Source organism: Rattus norvegicus, chromosome 9, assembly GCF_021556685.1.
Source record: "Rattus norvegicus strain SHRSP/BbbUtx chromosome 9, alternate assembly SHRSP_T2T, whole genome shotgun sequence".
Classification (NCBI taxonomy): Eukaryota; Metazoa; Chordata; class Mammalia; order Rodentia; family Muridae; genus Rattus; species Rattus norvegicus.
Genome location: NC_141542.1, coordinates 121,440,421 through 121,456,745, shown reverse-complemented (window position 1 = coordinate 121,456,745; position 16,325 = coordinate 121,440,421). Strand labels below are relative to the sequence as shown.

The 16,325-nt window shown below is 47.0% G+C and overlaps 1 protein-coding gene across 12 annotated transcripts in view; it reads left to right on the top strand.

The window, feature by feature from the left end:
* The window catches only part of Mtcl1 (microtubule crosslinking factor 1), a 120,682-nt gene that overhangs the window by 61,615 nt on the left and 42,742 nt on the right, over positions 1-16,325 (top strand). For 6 of the 12 annotated variants that reach the window (NM_001427344.1, XM_087566571.1, XM_087566564.1 and 3 more), the window contains 2 exon segments: positions 9,040-9,099; positions 14,940-16,241. In NM_001427344.1, the coding sequence (NP_001414273.1) occupies positions 9,040-9,099; positions 14,940-16,241 (1,362 nt within the window). 12 annotated transcript variants of the gene reach the window in all.

Below are 16,325 nucleotides of genomic sequence, written 5' to 3'. Positions count from 1 at the left end.
CTAAGTCAAATTAAAACACTGTGGCAGATCACTATAAAATAGGACCCCATAGCTCACAACCTCGTGTACGTTTGTGCTTGGAAGTTAAGTGAAAACAATAAACATTTTTTCTATTTGCAATGCATCTGAAGAGGATGAGCCATGAAGGTTCTCTGTGAAGGGCACAGTGTTTTAATTATATTTGTTCATGCAATTTTTCAGCTCTGCTTTGTTTGTCAATGCATTATTTTCCTAGGCTAGGAAACAATTTGCATGGCTTTGGACTGGGTTATCTCCCTCTCTTCAGTCAGGGGCCACAGAGTCAGTTGTTTTGGGTTTTGGTTTTCTTGAGACTAGGTCTCCTTATGTAGCTGAGGCTGGCCCATGTCTTGATTGTCCTTCTTCAGCCTTTGTGGTCTGGGAGTACCAGCAAGTGCCACCAAGCCCAGCTCCTCCCAGGGACAGATTGTGCTTAAAAAGACAGCTTTATCTTCAGGCAATTGGTGTGGTTTTTCAACTTATCAGCAAGCAAGGGTCACTAATCCTTCCCCTCCTAAAGGAAATCAGTCAGCGCTTCTGAAATGCAGATTCTGCAGCACAGTGCTGGGTGGGGACACTGATGCCCACGTGAGTGGGCTTATCCAGAGTTGGGATTCTTTGTTTACTGGGAGGTTTCCATCATAATGGTTTCAGAGTGACCATGATTTCTTGTTTTTCTTCATGTATGTTATAATTTACACTCATTACCTTGGTACATTTGGTAGTACATGTCAGAGTAACTTCCCAATAACTAGGTTTCAGGATCCTTGTCTGTAGGGTCTGAGGTGGATTACTCAGCTGCTTGTAGCCACGAGCACTGGTGGGTCCCGTTCCTCAAGGTTGTATGTGTTCTGCCCTGTGATTCTGATCTGAGTTCCCTGGGGAAAGTTGCCCTTAATAGGTTGGGTGTGCGTACTGGGGCCTCTATCCATTTGTGCGCCTTGTGGCCCTGGGCCTTGTGGCTCTTGACAGGCTGTTGTCGTTGTCTGCTCCCTTTCCTCTTCAGGTTTTGGCCACCAGGGATCGGCGTCTATTATATAATTTTCTTCAGCCCAGTGTGTCTGACTTAGTATAATTTCCCTCGTTGACTTTGTGGTATTTTTGCCTGCAGATGACAGTTTTCTGACTCACTTATCCATATAAGGACATGTGCTGTCAGTCGGCAGCTCTCGGGTCTTCCAGAAACCTCCAGAATGCCAGCAAGTGCACCTCTTAGCCGTGCACAGGCGCCTGAGACCCACAGCCTGCAGCCATTCCTAGAATAGTTCTTTGGGCTCCTTGGCTATAGGAAGACAAGATGCTTTGTGAATAAGAAAACTTGCCATCCAGGAGCTCAGAAAAGAACAAAAGAAAAAAGAATTAGCCCACATCTGGGAGACCAAGGCTATGTGAGCCTTAAGATTGCTCTAACAAACTGAGGAGCATGACCAAGAACAGAGAGTTCTAAGGCTGTTGTTCCTGGTTTGCTGGTGCCCACATCACCTGACCTTCAGCGTTGTAATCAGTGATTCTCATTCTTCCTCTTCCTCTCCCTGGTCTTCCCCTCTCTCATTCAGCTTTAGTGGGGTAGTATGTAGCCATAGCAAATGCCCCAGGCTGAGTAGCACACACTGCAGCTTCTTCATATACTGGGCTCACAACCCAGGCACCTGTGTATGTTCATCTTGCTGCTTCACTGCAGCCTTGGTGCAGAACACCTACCATGAGGGGCTGTCCCCGTGCAAGACATCATGCCACCTGACATCAAAGAGCAGATGCTGTCTCAGACACCCTGGATTGGGTTGTGTCAGGAATGTCAGTGTTTTTATTGAATATAAAACAAGTTCGGCTCTTGTAAAAGCATAATGCATTAGTTACAGAGGTCAAAAAATTTAGTGTTTTCTTACCATCATTCCTCATCATATAAACCCATATAACTTTGGATTATATTGTGTTACAATGTTTCATTTTAAAGATTGCTGTGTAAGTTGCTGACTTAAGTTTTATAAAAAGCATTCTTTTGCTGTTGAATTTGCTTTAGAATTAGGATAAAACTTCCAACTATTTCTGAAATGACCCTAAATATATTTCTTCTTTTTTTTTTAAAAAAAAAACTACATATTCCTGCCAAGTAGTATTCTTAGCATTGACAATCATAAAATCAAAATATTGATTAACTATGAAAAATGTTGAAGATGTTTTCCATCCTGCTCTGCCAAATATCCATCCAAGATGTCATTTATTATGTAAGAGTAAACAAGCAGTGCACCTCATCAGTATGCAAATTTGCTTTAATCGTTAATAGAAGGAAAAATTCTACATGCAGCAGAAATTTTTATGATTTATTACCAGCATCTGTCTTATATAGAATAGACATATTCTGTTTAACTATATGTTTGAAGTCACATGAAGATTTGTCAGGTACAAAGATAGCAGGAATAGAAAATATTCAAGGAGCCCCGACTTAAACAATGGATCACCATTTCTCTTAGTTCTGGAAGCTGTGGGGCCAGGGTGAGAGTGTTAGTGTGGCCGAGCTCTACCCAAGGCTCCTTAGCAGATCACAGAAGCTGCCTCCTCGGGGACTTATCCAGCAGTACACAGAAGCTCTGGTGTCTTTCTCTTAGAATGCCATCAATGCCATTATGGTGGCTTCGCCCTCAGGACTTCACCAGACCTCATTATCTCCCAAAGACCACCTCTCCTCACACCATCGAATTGGATCTTAGGGGCTTCAGCATAAGGGCTGGGAGGAGATGAACATTTAGTTTGTGACAGATGTGGAAAGGAGGAGTTTAGCATGGAGCCCAACGTAAATGCCCAATAAAGAAGGTTTGGTGAGATCATCCTTGTCCTTTTGACAGAACCTAGCAGAGGGGACTTCCTCTGTACTGCAACTATGATGTTTCCACTGTACAGAAAAGGAGGTTGTATGTCTCGGGCCCCAGGAACTATCAGAGGGTCAGGTGATGTAGTAGTTTGAATGAGGTGATGTAGGGTTTGTTCCCCATTGGCTCATGTATTTGAACACTTGATCCTCAGTTGTTGGTCCCGTTTAAGGAGGTTATGCAACCTTTGGGAGGCTGAACCTTGCCAGAGGCAGGACATTCCTCTCTGCAGTCTCTGCTTCTCTATGTTACTGGGAAGGTAACCAGCCAGCTTCCTCTTCCAACCAGCCTGTCTACTTTCCTTCCCCACCATGGTGGACTCTAGTCCTCTGGAACTGTAAGCCAAAATAGAATTCTTAAGTTGCTTTTGGCCATGATACTTTATTACAGAAACAGAGAAATAACAGATACAAATGAAGAAGAGAAAAAAGGTGACAACTTGGAGCCAGAGCACATCGGGTGAAGGCGGCCTGGCTGGTCACAGCCCTTTTCACATCTCCTAGCACTGGAACAAGAAAATAGAATCAGTCTTTTTAACTGTATTCCTAAAAGGAGCAGCCACTTCTGTCGCCTCTGTGATGGTTAGCTTTAATTATCTACTCAATATAACCTAGAATTACATGAGAAAATCCTCAGTGAGGGATTGTCCAGACTGGGTTGGTTGGCCTATGGGAGACTGTCCTAGTTAAATCAATGGATGTGGAATAACCCAGCCCAGTCTTCATTGCCAGGCAGGGGAGACACTGAACTGAGCACCTATAAGCAGTCAAGTGAGTACCTTTCTCTCTTGACTGTAGGAGTTTGAGGTTACTGCCTTGACTTCCCCATATTGATGAGCTAGGGTCTGGCATTTTGAGCTGAAGTGGACTCTTTCTCCCCTAAGTTTCTTTTTTTGGGGGTATTTTACCACAGCAGCAGAAATTAAACCAAAACAACCACATGTCTCGATCTGATGTTTCTGTGTGTGCCAAAAAATTTAAGGTAAAATAAGAAAAGAAAAGCTTTCTAACTAATTGGAGTCGGCAGGGCTTTTGAAGCCGGCAGCCTGTTTCCGCGTCCAGCTCCCCACACAGACTCAGTTTATAATGTCCTCATTTTTATTTTGCTTCTGCTTACCTAACAGTTCACATTTTAAACCTTAGCCCGCTCCCGATAAGCCACCAACCCTGTGAGTTCTTCTGAAATTCCTTGAGGGAAATTGGCTTACGCAGGAAGTCTCAATGATTGACCTGAAGGTCCAAATAGCTGAGCTGGCAGGATGACTCAGTGGGCAGAGCTGCCCACTGTCAAGCCTCAGGTTCAACTCCTGGCATCCACGTGGTGGGAAGAGAGAAGTGACCTCCACATAGGTGCCATGACAGGCACTCGCCTCCCCAATAAATTATTAAATAATAAAGAAAGCCCAACTAGTTGCCTGATTTTGTATGTGGTAAGCACAAAACGCAGAGGCCTGAGATGGATTCAGTCTGGATTCACAAACTTTGTGTTTTCAGTAGGAATGTAAAAGTGATTTGCTGGCTGTTGACCAGACGGAAAGGTGCGTACAAGTCCCCAGCCCTGCCTTCCATTTAGTTTATCCTACATTTACCCTTTCTCTTCATTGTTCTTAGAAGACCCTCGGATTGCTGAGTCATCACCAGGAATAGGCTGAGCATACAACGAGCCACACAGACCACTCAAACCTCAGGTCCCATTGGTAGAGTCCCCTGGCTCTCAAAGTGGACCAGACTCAGGAGGACTATTGTCATGCACTGTGACTTGAGTCTCTGCCTTTAGACCTGCAGTAATAGTGAAGTGCCTGGCGGTTTCTTCCCTCCTTGGGACCTCACATGTATATGTAATACCTGATTTACCAGGCTCATAAAAACAGTGTCAGCTTGTGAGGCGAGACAGGAAGTTGGTGAATGATTTGGTACTGCAAACTTGCATGAGAGGTCAGAGACAGTCCATGTCCCCCCTTACATTTTAACTTCTTACACTTTTCTCCTTCTTTGTTTGGGTACTGGGCTTTAACCCAGGAGCTTACCTACACCGAGCATGTGGACCGTGGACTGTCTTGCAGTATCCCTCAGCCTTTTGTCATTTTAAAGACATGGTAGATAATGTGAGGACTGTGAAAAGTCATCAAATCGATCGAAAACTGCTCATGATTCTGTCACCTCAGCACCATTGTGACCGTTGTACTCCTTCAACCGGCTTCCCTGGATCACACCTGCAATGCACTGACATTTACATTTCTATCCTATGGAGACATAGTTCATGATGCACATTTTCTTTTGATACATTGCGAGCATTTCCTGTATCCTTCCATATTACTCACAAGTATCATTGTATCTGAAGATCAGTGTAGCTAGGTTAACATTTGTATTGTGTGCCTGTGGCTTTTAGATACTCTTACAGAACAGAAAGAAAAGTGATTGAGCTGATGTACCTTAGCTTGCTTGGCTTACTAATGGCTCCCCTTGGCTACGTGCATCTCAAGATGTCTTTCTGTGCACATCTAACATGCACAGGAGAAACCAGAGCAAGGAGTGTGCCATCTCCACCGCTCTTCTGATTTACGTAGAAAACGTGCTGTGTGTGCGGACATTCTGTCTGTACAGCTCAGCGTCAGTTCTCAGGGCCCATCCCCACAGGTAAATTATTGTGTCAGGACATCTCCCTGAAGTTAAGAGCCCAGCTTCCTACTTCCATTTCTTCATGGACACGCCTCTCTTGGTAGACAGATAGGTCGGTCCTAACACCAGGTTCCCTGCTCTTGCTGAATCTGTAAGTGTCCAAGCAGGAAAACACAACACAAATAAAACACAAGTCCTTTGTTTTAATTGTGTGTCCTAGATGAAAAGTCTTTTCTTCCTAACCTGGAGTTACAGATGGTTATGAGCCCCCATGTGGGTGCTGGTTCCAACCTGGGAAGAGTAAACAGTGCCCTCAGCGGCTGAGTCAGCACTCCAGTCTCCACTTTTTTTAATGCTTCTTTTACCTGGGAATTTATATACGTTGTAGAAATGTATACAGGCTAGCCCATTCTTGCCTCATTGGGTTAAAATGTTGTGGGTGTAGATTGCTAAGCTCCTATCCCCTCCAATGCTGTTTCTAAGCGCTCTGCTTTGTTTCACTAACTGTGCAAACTTGTCGCAGCACCTGCCCATCATGTTACATTTCTACATTGTCACTGTTCTCCTCCTCAATGTTTCCTTGCCTGTTCTCGCCAATTTGCTGCTCCCGATTTAGCGCTTTCCTACCAAAGGCTGGAGATATATACTTTAAACGTTGCAGGTGGCAGTTTGCTGTGAGCTTAGCTCTGCCCTCTGCTCCGTAGAGCATCCAGGGAGGACGGGAGGCAGGATCCTCATAGCACATTTATAAGTCGGGCAGCTTGCTTCAGCCTCACAGCTCTAGTGTGACGACCCCTGTTCTAGATGAATTCTAGAATCACTTTAAGTCCTTATAAATTCTGACTATGTTCACACACACATACGAATGCACATTGTGTAGTGTGTACACAGACACGCATTGCCTGTTACAGACACATTTCATATCATTCTCATACATATTACATAGTAAAGGGAGAGGGATTTGGCCAAAATGACATTGTCTCCATAAAGGAAGATAGTGCGTCTATAGCATAAAGTCTTCCCACTGGGTAGCATCCGTCATTATGGTTGTTGATCACTAATGTTTCATGCCTGCCCTCCTGTGCCTCTGCAGACTCAGGGTGAATGTTAAGCCTTGTAGTGGCTTCCACTCTAGTTGCCATTGTAAATCTAGTCTTTTTTAGCAGTCTCATGACTCCCTGCGTGGTGTGTGGTTTGTTAGATCACGGGCCTGGAAGAGTTCACCTATGGGCTCCCTGCTCCCAGCAAGCCTCACCCTGCTAGTTCAACCTCCAGCACCCGATGACTTTTCTTCTAAGTTGAGAACCTCGGCCCCTGCTTCTGCCTTTCGTTTCGCATCTCCGCGTTTCATTTTCTTGAAGCACACATGACATCCGCGCTGTTATTAGAAGATGGGTGAAGCTTGGGGTCAGACATACCACAATAGGTGGCAGGCCCTGACCCAGGCATGTACTTCATCACTGCTATGGGTCTGCAGTTATGTTGTTTGTGGCAAGCTGAGGGACTGGGAGCCCTCCGTGCTGCTGTCCTTTTGTAATTCTCCAAGACAGAATCATTAGAAGCTTGGGTCTCAGTCTTCTCCTTGAAATAAACTCACCCTTAGCTGCAGGGTGAAGATGAAAACCTTGGAAACCCCGAACTATGGGGGAACAAGTCCAAGACTTAAGTTGGGCTTCCCTGTGCCCACTGCTGGACGCTGGTTCATTTTGTAGTTCAACCCTGCCTTTTCTAAAACCTTGAAAAGGAGTCGAAGCCCGTTCTGCAGGTGCCATTTGAAGAAAATGCCTCATCCCCTCTGCTGGCCTTCCTGATGCCTTTACTGGCCTCCTTGCTTGTTTAACCCCTAGGTCTCCAGCCTCCTAGAGGCTAAGAGATAACTAGACTTAGATATTTGCAAAGGGGCGGGGGGTGTTCTTCTAGACAGAGTTTCTCTGTGTAACTGCCCTCAGTGTCCTAGAACTTGGTTTGTGGACCGGGCTGGCCTTGAACTCACAGAGGTCTCCTGCCTTTGCCTCTGCCTCTGCCTCTGCCTCTGCCTCTGCCTCTGCCTCTGCCTCTGCCTCAAGTGCTGGGATCAATGGCTTGTGCCACCATACCCAGAAACACTTAAAACTTTTTAAGCCACAATCTCTATTAGTACAAGACCTGGCACTCAGAGAGGGAGGCACTTCAAGTGGGGACTGTGCTGAGTTGATGACCTCAGATGACTGTCTTGAGTGACAGGCACAGGAGTCTCCTTCCCAGGTTATAGTGATGCTGGAACAAAGGGACAGAGCTGCAGAGGGACAAGGCGTACCTCCAGACAGGTCAAGAGGACCCAGGATGGCTCAGCACTGTCATTTGTCACTTGTCACAGTCTGAGCTGAGCCAGGGAGGGAATGCAGGTGTTGGTTAGCTGTGCTTTCCATCCACCCCATTCCCCCCAATTACTCACTCCAGCTTTCCTTAGAACTATTGACAGAATTTCCTCAGGTCAAGAGGCTCCAAATCCTTTCCAGTTCCTCCAGGATGCAGCTCTTCCTCCAGACTATTCTGTCCCTTTTCACGCCTTATTTTAGCAAGAGCAATCTCAGCTCCCTGTTCATCCGTTCCAGGCACCCGTGGTCGTTAGTTACACTTATGTCTGTGTTTCACACATGCTCGCAGTTTGCTGAACGAAGCAGGCAAAAGTCTTCTGAAATGTCACGAACTGGCCCTGATAGCTTGTATTTACTGGGGCTCCACATCCACACAACCAACTGCACATTGCAAATATTTGAAAAAAATTGAATGTGTATAGAACAGATTAAGCTGTTTCTTTTCTCCACCAAAACAACATAGTATAATATCAATTATAGTATTTGCATGCTGTTAGGCATTATAATTAATCTAGAGATGGTTCAAGGTATTCAGGATGTTCACAAGTTATAGGCAAACACTACAACACTTTACGAAGGTGCTTAAACATCCTAGAGTTTGGTATCTGCAGGATCCAGAAAGAGGTCCCTTCCAGAGACAGGTAACTGCGGAATCTAGGCAGGCACATAAACTACTGAGGGACTCAGCCAACGCCACTTTATAAGAATAAATTGGGAGTGTTATGAGACCCTTATGTTGGTGCTTTTAAGGGTGTTGGGTTGTCAGGAATACTGCAACCCAGGTTGTTTTCTCCACAACTAAGGGCCTGCCACTTTTTAATCTGATCATTCAGAATTCAAGAATTAATTTTGATAGTAACTAAATAAAGTGTAATTAGGGGATAAGCCAACTCCAGGACTACTTTGTTTCCGATACTTCCTGTTTGTCTTCTTGCCTTCTCTTCCCTGTTGATTCATTCATCCAAGCATTAAACAGAGAAGCTGAGGAATGCACCCCCAGATATAGTAATTAGAATATAAGGTACCTTAGTACACAGTACATACAACCTTACTTAAAAGTTGACTGAGCTAATCTTTGATTTCTCTCTAGAGTCAAGAAATGGCTCTAACCAGTAGGAACAAGTGCCAGCTGTCAACTGTGACCTCTCAGTAACAAAGTATCGATTGGATCTTTTTCAGAGTTCTCTGAAGAGAAGAGGCAGCCGGGAAATTTACAAAGAGAAGAAACTTGTTAACCAGGTAAGAAACTTGTTAACCTCACTGTTCATCCCAGAGTTCTGCTCCTCACAAGAAGCCCCTCCCCCTTTCTGAATTTTCCTTTTGCCTTTAAGTCACTAAAAGAAGCGTCATCCTCCAGCACGTTGGCATTCATTCACACCTTCACAGGACGAACATTTTCTTAGCACTTCTATATCTCCATCCTTTCCTATCTTCTTGCTCTGATAACCTGCTCGTGCTTTAGGAAAGAAACCAAACTGGCTTTGTGTGGAACGGAAGTAGGCGTGGTCCAGGGTTCTGGCGGCTCTCCTAGTTGCCAGGAAGTGTTGTGGTCATCATAGTCATTCACATAGTGAAATAATACAGCCACTAGATGGTTGGGTCATTTAAACGCCATTGTTTATGTACCCTGTGTGTGCTTTAGCTGTGTAGCTGAACAGTGCCTTATATCGACTCACTGCAAAGTCAAACATTCTAGCAGGAAAGCTGGGGAAATTCAGCCCTCTTTTACATACAGGATATGTATTCTTCCAGGCTCTCTAGCTTTTTTGACGTTGCCTTTCTGGATTTCTTTTCTCTTTTTAAGATTGCTTTCAATATTAGGTGTTAAAAAAGAACAAAGGTGTTATTGGTATATAGTTTCAGCAGTCTCTAAATAGCAAGGTAATTAGAGAGATACAGTGTGTCAGGAGACTAAGAGGACATCAAGGCCTGTATGCACCCTGTCCCTGGAAACTCCCTCTTCGTGATGCCCTGAGCATCAATTACTCTTCTGTGGCTGTGGTAAGAACACTTATGGCCAAGGCAACCTACAGAAGGAAGATGTTTGGGCTTATGGCTCTAGAAGGATAAGGGCGCACCAACATGAAGGTAGGGAACACCTCAGCAGGCAGGCCTGCTTGCCAGGGCAGCATGCTTAGAGCTCACATCTTGAACTGAAGGCAGGAAGTAGATTAAACTTGGGGTGGCTTGAGGTCTTTCAATCTCAAAGCCTTTCTCCCAGTGAGGCATGTCCTCCAGCAAGGCCACATCTCCTAAGCTTCACTAAGCAGTGTCACCATTTAGGGATCAAGTGTTCAAATGCTGGAGACTATGGGAAACATCTTACTCGAACTACCACACCCTGGTTCCCGTGTCCTCCAGAAATTCAGTGTTGTTCTAGGACTCAGCAGAAGTCTAGTTTTTCTCTTGCCCCTGATGAGTTCAACCAATTCTTATTGCAGAATCCATCGATCACATAGAAATTAAAGACATCCCAGTGCTGGGTGTTTCAAATATCCTGAGTTTAGAATGCGTTTCTAGTTCCCTGTCTCTGGCCCAGCAAAGAGCTTTTTCCTCAAAATGCAGTTACTGACTGATGAGGAGGTCGGGTATAACGGGCCAGGCACACGAACTGTAGCCTCTCGTGTGTGCGAAGGCAGTCCATGCTGTGTGTGTGGGGTTGCCCCACGGAGTCTGCAGGGTGATTGAGAAAGGAGTTTCTGTTCAGCAGAATGGTGGAGTAGAACGTCCTGGGAACTGCAGGTCGGCCACCAAAACCCAAAGGAAGCTGACACCAAGGCGCAAGGTAGGCACACGGGCAGTTGGCTGCTGGGGTGCTGGCTAGGTGCACACTTGCAAGGCAAAGAATATATACCAGCAGCGATATATTTCTGTTGCTCAGCAAGCCTTTCCAGCTTCTGGTGATGGTGCTGGTCCCTGTGTGTCTGGCCCGTGCTATGCTTGGTTTTTCTGCCCATAGTTGGAGTCATTTCCCTTGGAAAGATAGGTTCCACCCAGTGCTTTCCTCAGCTCCTGCGACTTGAGTTTGATACCCCCAAGTTTAGGATTTAACCTAGACCCCTATTCTATTGGTAGAGCCTTCTAGAAGTCTTTGGTTTCAAGTTAATAACAGCTGTTGGCTGTGTGAGCTGAATTTGTCTCGTTAGGCTAGGATCAGACTCCTCCTCAGAACGGGCGGACCTCAGCCTCCCTTGGGTAGAGGGACCCCTTTCTCACAGAGTAGTGGGCCCTGCTTCAGCTGCAGTGACATCAGGGAGCAAGACCAACTAATTCACTTACGTTCATTCACCAGGCTGGAAGGTTCTCAGGTCCCTTTCTCCCTCTTCCCGTGCCCCTCGCTGCTCTGGTGTGGTGGCAGGCCCTGTAGTGCGCATGGGTGTTGGTAGACTTGACAGCATGCTTTATCACGCATCAGAGTGCCTGCTTTTTGGATAGTTTCTTTCTTCAAGGAAAAGAAGACTGGACAATGATGGGGACCTGCAGACTGGACACTCTTTGGGCTAATTGTGACATTGATGATGTTGGTGTCCTTGCTCCAGCTTAGGGAGACCGGAGGTGACTCCTAGGAGGTGGTAGATGGAGGAAGTGTGAGGGTCAGGTTTTCCAGAAGTTGGGGTGACTGCAGGGTTCTGTGGGATGCTCTGTGTGTATGGGTAGGTGATGGCAAACACTTGGGAGCTTTGGAGTCTCGGACCACTCCTTCCCCCATCACTCTTCACCTTGGTCCCAGGAAAGATTGCTGAGAACTCCCGATCCACACTCCAGTTTGAGAATTGCTTCCTGTGCTGGGTTACGAGCCTCTCGTACCCTCGACGGTACCAAGGCCGATGGTACCAAGGCCTCACACGGGTTACAGCAGATGGCCCTGAACTTACTTCTGGTCTGGCCCTCCTGAGTCTCAGGCTAGAGTCAGCAGAGGATGGGTATCTGGTTGAACGATACAGTCTCTGTTGAAGGATTCGTCTGCCTCAGAGGTAGTGACAGAGTCATTTAGGCAATTTTGGTGACACTGTGGTCATCCAGGTAAAGATAGACCTGAAGCCTTTTGCTCTCCCAGTTCCCACATTTAACTCTCAAGTGAATTCAGTTATGGAAAGTATTTACAACCTGTCTTCATTGATAAGTACTGTAGTTTCCTGCAGACTCCATGCAAACAACGGAGAGCCATGAGTGTGTGTGGATTCTGTGCACATCTTTGCAAAACAGGAAGCTGGGAATATGATTTTGTTTGTGTTACTTCAGAATGTTGTGAGAAATCAGGGCTGTTTGAAAATACACAGCAATTGCTGCTACTCAGCAGACGTTCAATAGACAATGAACGAACGAATGAATGAACGAGGGAAGGAGCAGGTATGCATTTGTTAGTGTCAGGATCAAGCACACTGTGTGTCCTTACAACTTTTGCATGAAATCCTGAGAAAGAAATTACAACTACACAATCTGTGTACCCATTTTGCTAGTGGTTAACAAAGTCAGAGCAGCCTAGCATGGCGGCACTCGCCTTGAATACCAGCACTCAGCCGATCTCTGTGAGTTCAAGGCCAGCTTGGCCTACAGAGCAAGTTCTAAGACAGTCAGAGAAACCCTGTCCTCAAAACCACGACAAGAGAATAGGACTAGTAGCCTTACTTTAAGTTAGTCATGGAGACTAACCAAAACTAAATCCTTAGTGTGAAAATGTTCAGAAGTCGAAGAGGTGACCTGTGTAGATCGCTCTCCATGGTACAAGAAGGGCATGTGTTGGGGAAGGGGTCCCAGGGGACAGTGATGGGAAAGCACCACACACAGGGTACAGGAGGCCCCAGAGGACACTCTGCCCATCATGCTTTCTGCAGTTTGGTTGTGGATCCCTTCAGTTGTCTGGGTCACTCAGTTCTCCTTCCATGAGTCTGTCTGTGTCAGGGAGAAGCCGGCAGGGCATCAAGGAAGCAGTTCTGTATCTCAGTGCCAGCTGGCTTTGCGCTGCCAGGATGTGGCGGAGAGTAAGTAGCTGCGGTTCTCTGAGCTCGGGAACTTCATAGAGCCTCCTGGACGGTGGGGACACAAACAGTCAGCCGTGCATGGAAGGTTGATTTGTTCCACCATGTGGCGGACAGCAGCAGTTCAGCAAGTCTCAGAGCCGGTGCCAACACTGTCTGTGTGCCGGGGTGGGGCTTTGTGGACCTCAGCCCTGCCCCCATCAGTCTAACAACTGCTTTGTGAAATTCACTGCTCATATGTCCAGAACCCAAAGAATACAACAATTTCATAAGCCAAGATGGTATAGATTACTTCAAGGCCTGGGACCCAGGCTGAAGAGGTAGTCGACTTCTTAATGTCTGCCGGGCAGTACTCTGGATTCCCTGGTATTCAGTTGAGAACTACTTCTCAGATTTTCAAACACTTAGCTTCGTTCTCTGGTCACTCTTTAATTCCCCACTGTGTCACAGCAACCGTGGACTAGAACAAGAGGCTCCAAGGCTCCAAAGTGGCTCTTGCACAGCGAGGAGCCTAAATACCCTCACTTTTACCAGCCAAAATGTCCTGGATGCCAGTGTGTGTTCTTACGAGTTACCTCAACTTGGAAAGCTTCGTGATGCCCACCTTGACCTATGTCCTCATGTCCCTTTGGGATCCCCAAGGAAGTAGACATGCCAAGAGGAAAGATGAGTTAACCCATCTTATGTATGTTAGCTACTCAGTGGAAAAGCTAGGCTCCGACTTAGAGTTGTTTAACCTCACTGTCCTGGTGGAACCTTCTGGATTATGAGACCCATGAGGGACATTTACAGTGGCCACAGGGTAGATGTAGTCCCTGAATCCGGTGAGCTTTACTACCAGGCTTCGATAAAGGATTTTGGTGACTTGCTCAGAGTGCTGATGATGAACCTGACTGGATCTGCAATGTCACCATGGGCTACCATGTTGCTGATGGCATTTCTTAGACTTCATGTAACTTTCTCCTTCATTTGTCTTCATTTATAACTTGTGTGTTGGTTTCTGTGTTGCATAATCTCCCCCTAAAACTAACTGATAAGCTTCTTGACAAAGCAACAAACCACGGGTCACTTCAGGGTTCACTCTGGGGCTCACTGCTGCTCTGTGGTGGCTCCTCTCTTTGCATAAGCCAATAGCACCAATAGGAAGAGTGGGGTGGTGTGTGTGTGTGTGTGTGTGTGTGTGTGTGTGTGTGTGTGTGTATGTATATAGGTATATGTGTATTTTGTGTGCATGTATGTATGTATATGTGTGTGTATGTATGTGTGTATGTGTATGTATATGTATATGTGTGTATGTATGTATATGTATGTATTGTGTTGTATGTGTGCTTGTATATATGTGTGTGTTGTGTATGCTTGTGTGTGTATGTATGTGTGTTGTATATGTGCATGTGTGTGATGTGTGCTTGTATGTGGTATATGTATGTGTATGTATGTATATATGTGTGTGCATGTGTGCTGTTTGTGTATGTGTGCATATGTACATATATGAGCATGTGTGTGATGTGTACTGGTATGTGATGTATGTATGCATGTGTGTGTGCGTGTGTGTTGTGTGTGTATGTATGTATATGTGCATGTGTGTGGTGTGTGCTTGTATGTGGTGTGTGTGTGGTGTGTGCTTGTATGTGGTGTGTGTGTGTGCATGTGTGTTGTGTATGTGTGTATATGTGCGTGTGTGTGGTGTGTGCTTGTATGTGGTGTGCGTGTGTGTTGTGTGTGTATGTATGTATATGTGCGTGTGTGTGGTGTGTGCTTGTATGTGGTGTGCGTGTGTGTTGTGTGTGTATGTATGTATATGTGCGTGTGTGTGTTGTGTGTTGTGTATGTGTGTATATGTGCGTGTGTGTGGTGTGTGCTTGTATGTGGTGTGCGTGTGTGTTGTGTGTGTATGTATGTATATGTGCGTGTGTGTGGTGTGTGCTTGTATGTGATGTGTGCTTGTATGTGGTGTGAGTGTGTGTGTATGTATGTGTGTGTGTGTGTGTGTGTGTGTGTGTGTGTGTGTGTGTGTGTGAAGGGTGAGGTGTGAGGGGATCATAAAAAGCACACACTTGGTATTTTCAGATAACCCTCCCTCGGGCTGTTCTTGCCTGGCAGGATGACAGTGCGGATTTGAAGTGTCAGCTTCAGTTTGCCAAGGAGGAAGCCTCCCTGATGCGCAAAAAGATGGCCAAGCTGGGGAGGGAGAAGGACGAGTTGGAGCAGGAATTGCAAAAGTATAAGTCCCTCTATGGTGATGTGGACAGTCCCCTCCCAACAGGAGAGGCTGGCGGTCCCCCCAGTACCAGGGAGGCAGAGCTGAAGCTGCGGCTGAAGTTGGTGGAGGAGGAAGCCAGCATCCTGGGCCGGAAGATCGTGGAACTGGAGGTGGAAAACCGCGGCCTCAAAGCAGAGATGGAAGACATACGGGTTCAACATGAGCGAGAGGGAACAAGCAGGGACCACGTGCCAGGCATCCCTACCTCACCCTTCGGGGACTCGATGGAGTCCTCCACAGAGCTCCGCCGGCACCTACAGTTTGTGGAAGAAGAGGCAGAGCTGCTGAGGAGATCCATATCTGAGATTGAAGACCACAATCGGCAGTTGACCCATGAGCTGAGCAAGTTCAAGTTTGAGCCTCACCAGGAGTCAGGGTGGCTTGGGGACGGTGTATCCAAGGGACCTGGGGCCAGTGCTCCCCTGCAGGAGGAGCTGAAGTCAGCCAGGCTACAGATCGATGAGCTGAGCGGGAAGGTACTGAAGCTGCAGTGCGAGAACCGGCTGCTGCTGTCCAATGCCCAGCGGTGTGACCTTGCTGCGCATCTGGGGTTACGCGCCCCGAGTCCCAGGGACAGCGATGCGGAGAGCGACGCGGGCAAGAAAGAGAGCGATGGGGAGGAGGGCCGCCTTCCCCAGCCAAAGCGAGAAGGCCCTGTTGGTGGGGAGAGCGATTCGGAGGATATGTTTGAGAAGACCTCGGGCTTTGGAAGTGGAAAGCCTTCAGAGGCGAGTGAGCCATGCCCGACAGAACTGCTAAGAGTCCGGGAGGACACCGAGTGCCTGGTGACCATGAAGCTCGAGGCCCAGCGGCTTGAGCGGACTGTGGAGCGCCTCATCTCGGACACCGATGGCTTCATCCGTGACTCAGGCCTGCGGGGCAATGGATCGGCCTCACCTGGTGTCCAAGGGGAAGGTGAGGGCAGCCTGAATGAACCTCACTTGTTGGAGACCATCAATGGGAGGATGAAGGCTTTCAGGAAAGAGCTGCAGGCCTTCCTGGAACAGATGTCCCGGATTGTGGATGGTCTTTCGCCCTTATCCCACCTCACAGAGTCATCCAGCTTCCTCTCCACTGTGACTTCTGTGTCCCGGGACTCCCCCATCGGGACCCTGGGGAAGGAGCTGGGCCCAGACTTGCAGGTAAGGGGCCTCCCAGCTTTGCCTCCCTGCTCGGTCTCGTTCTTCCTCCTCCTCCTCGCTGGCATTACTGCTCTAGGGCTCGCA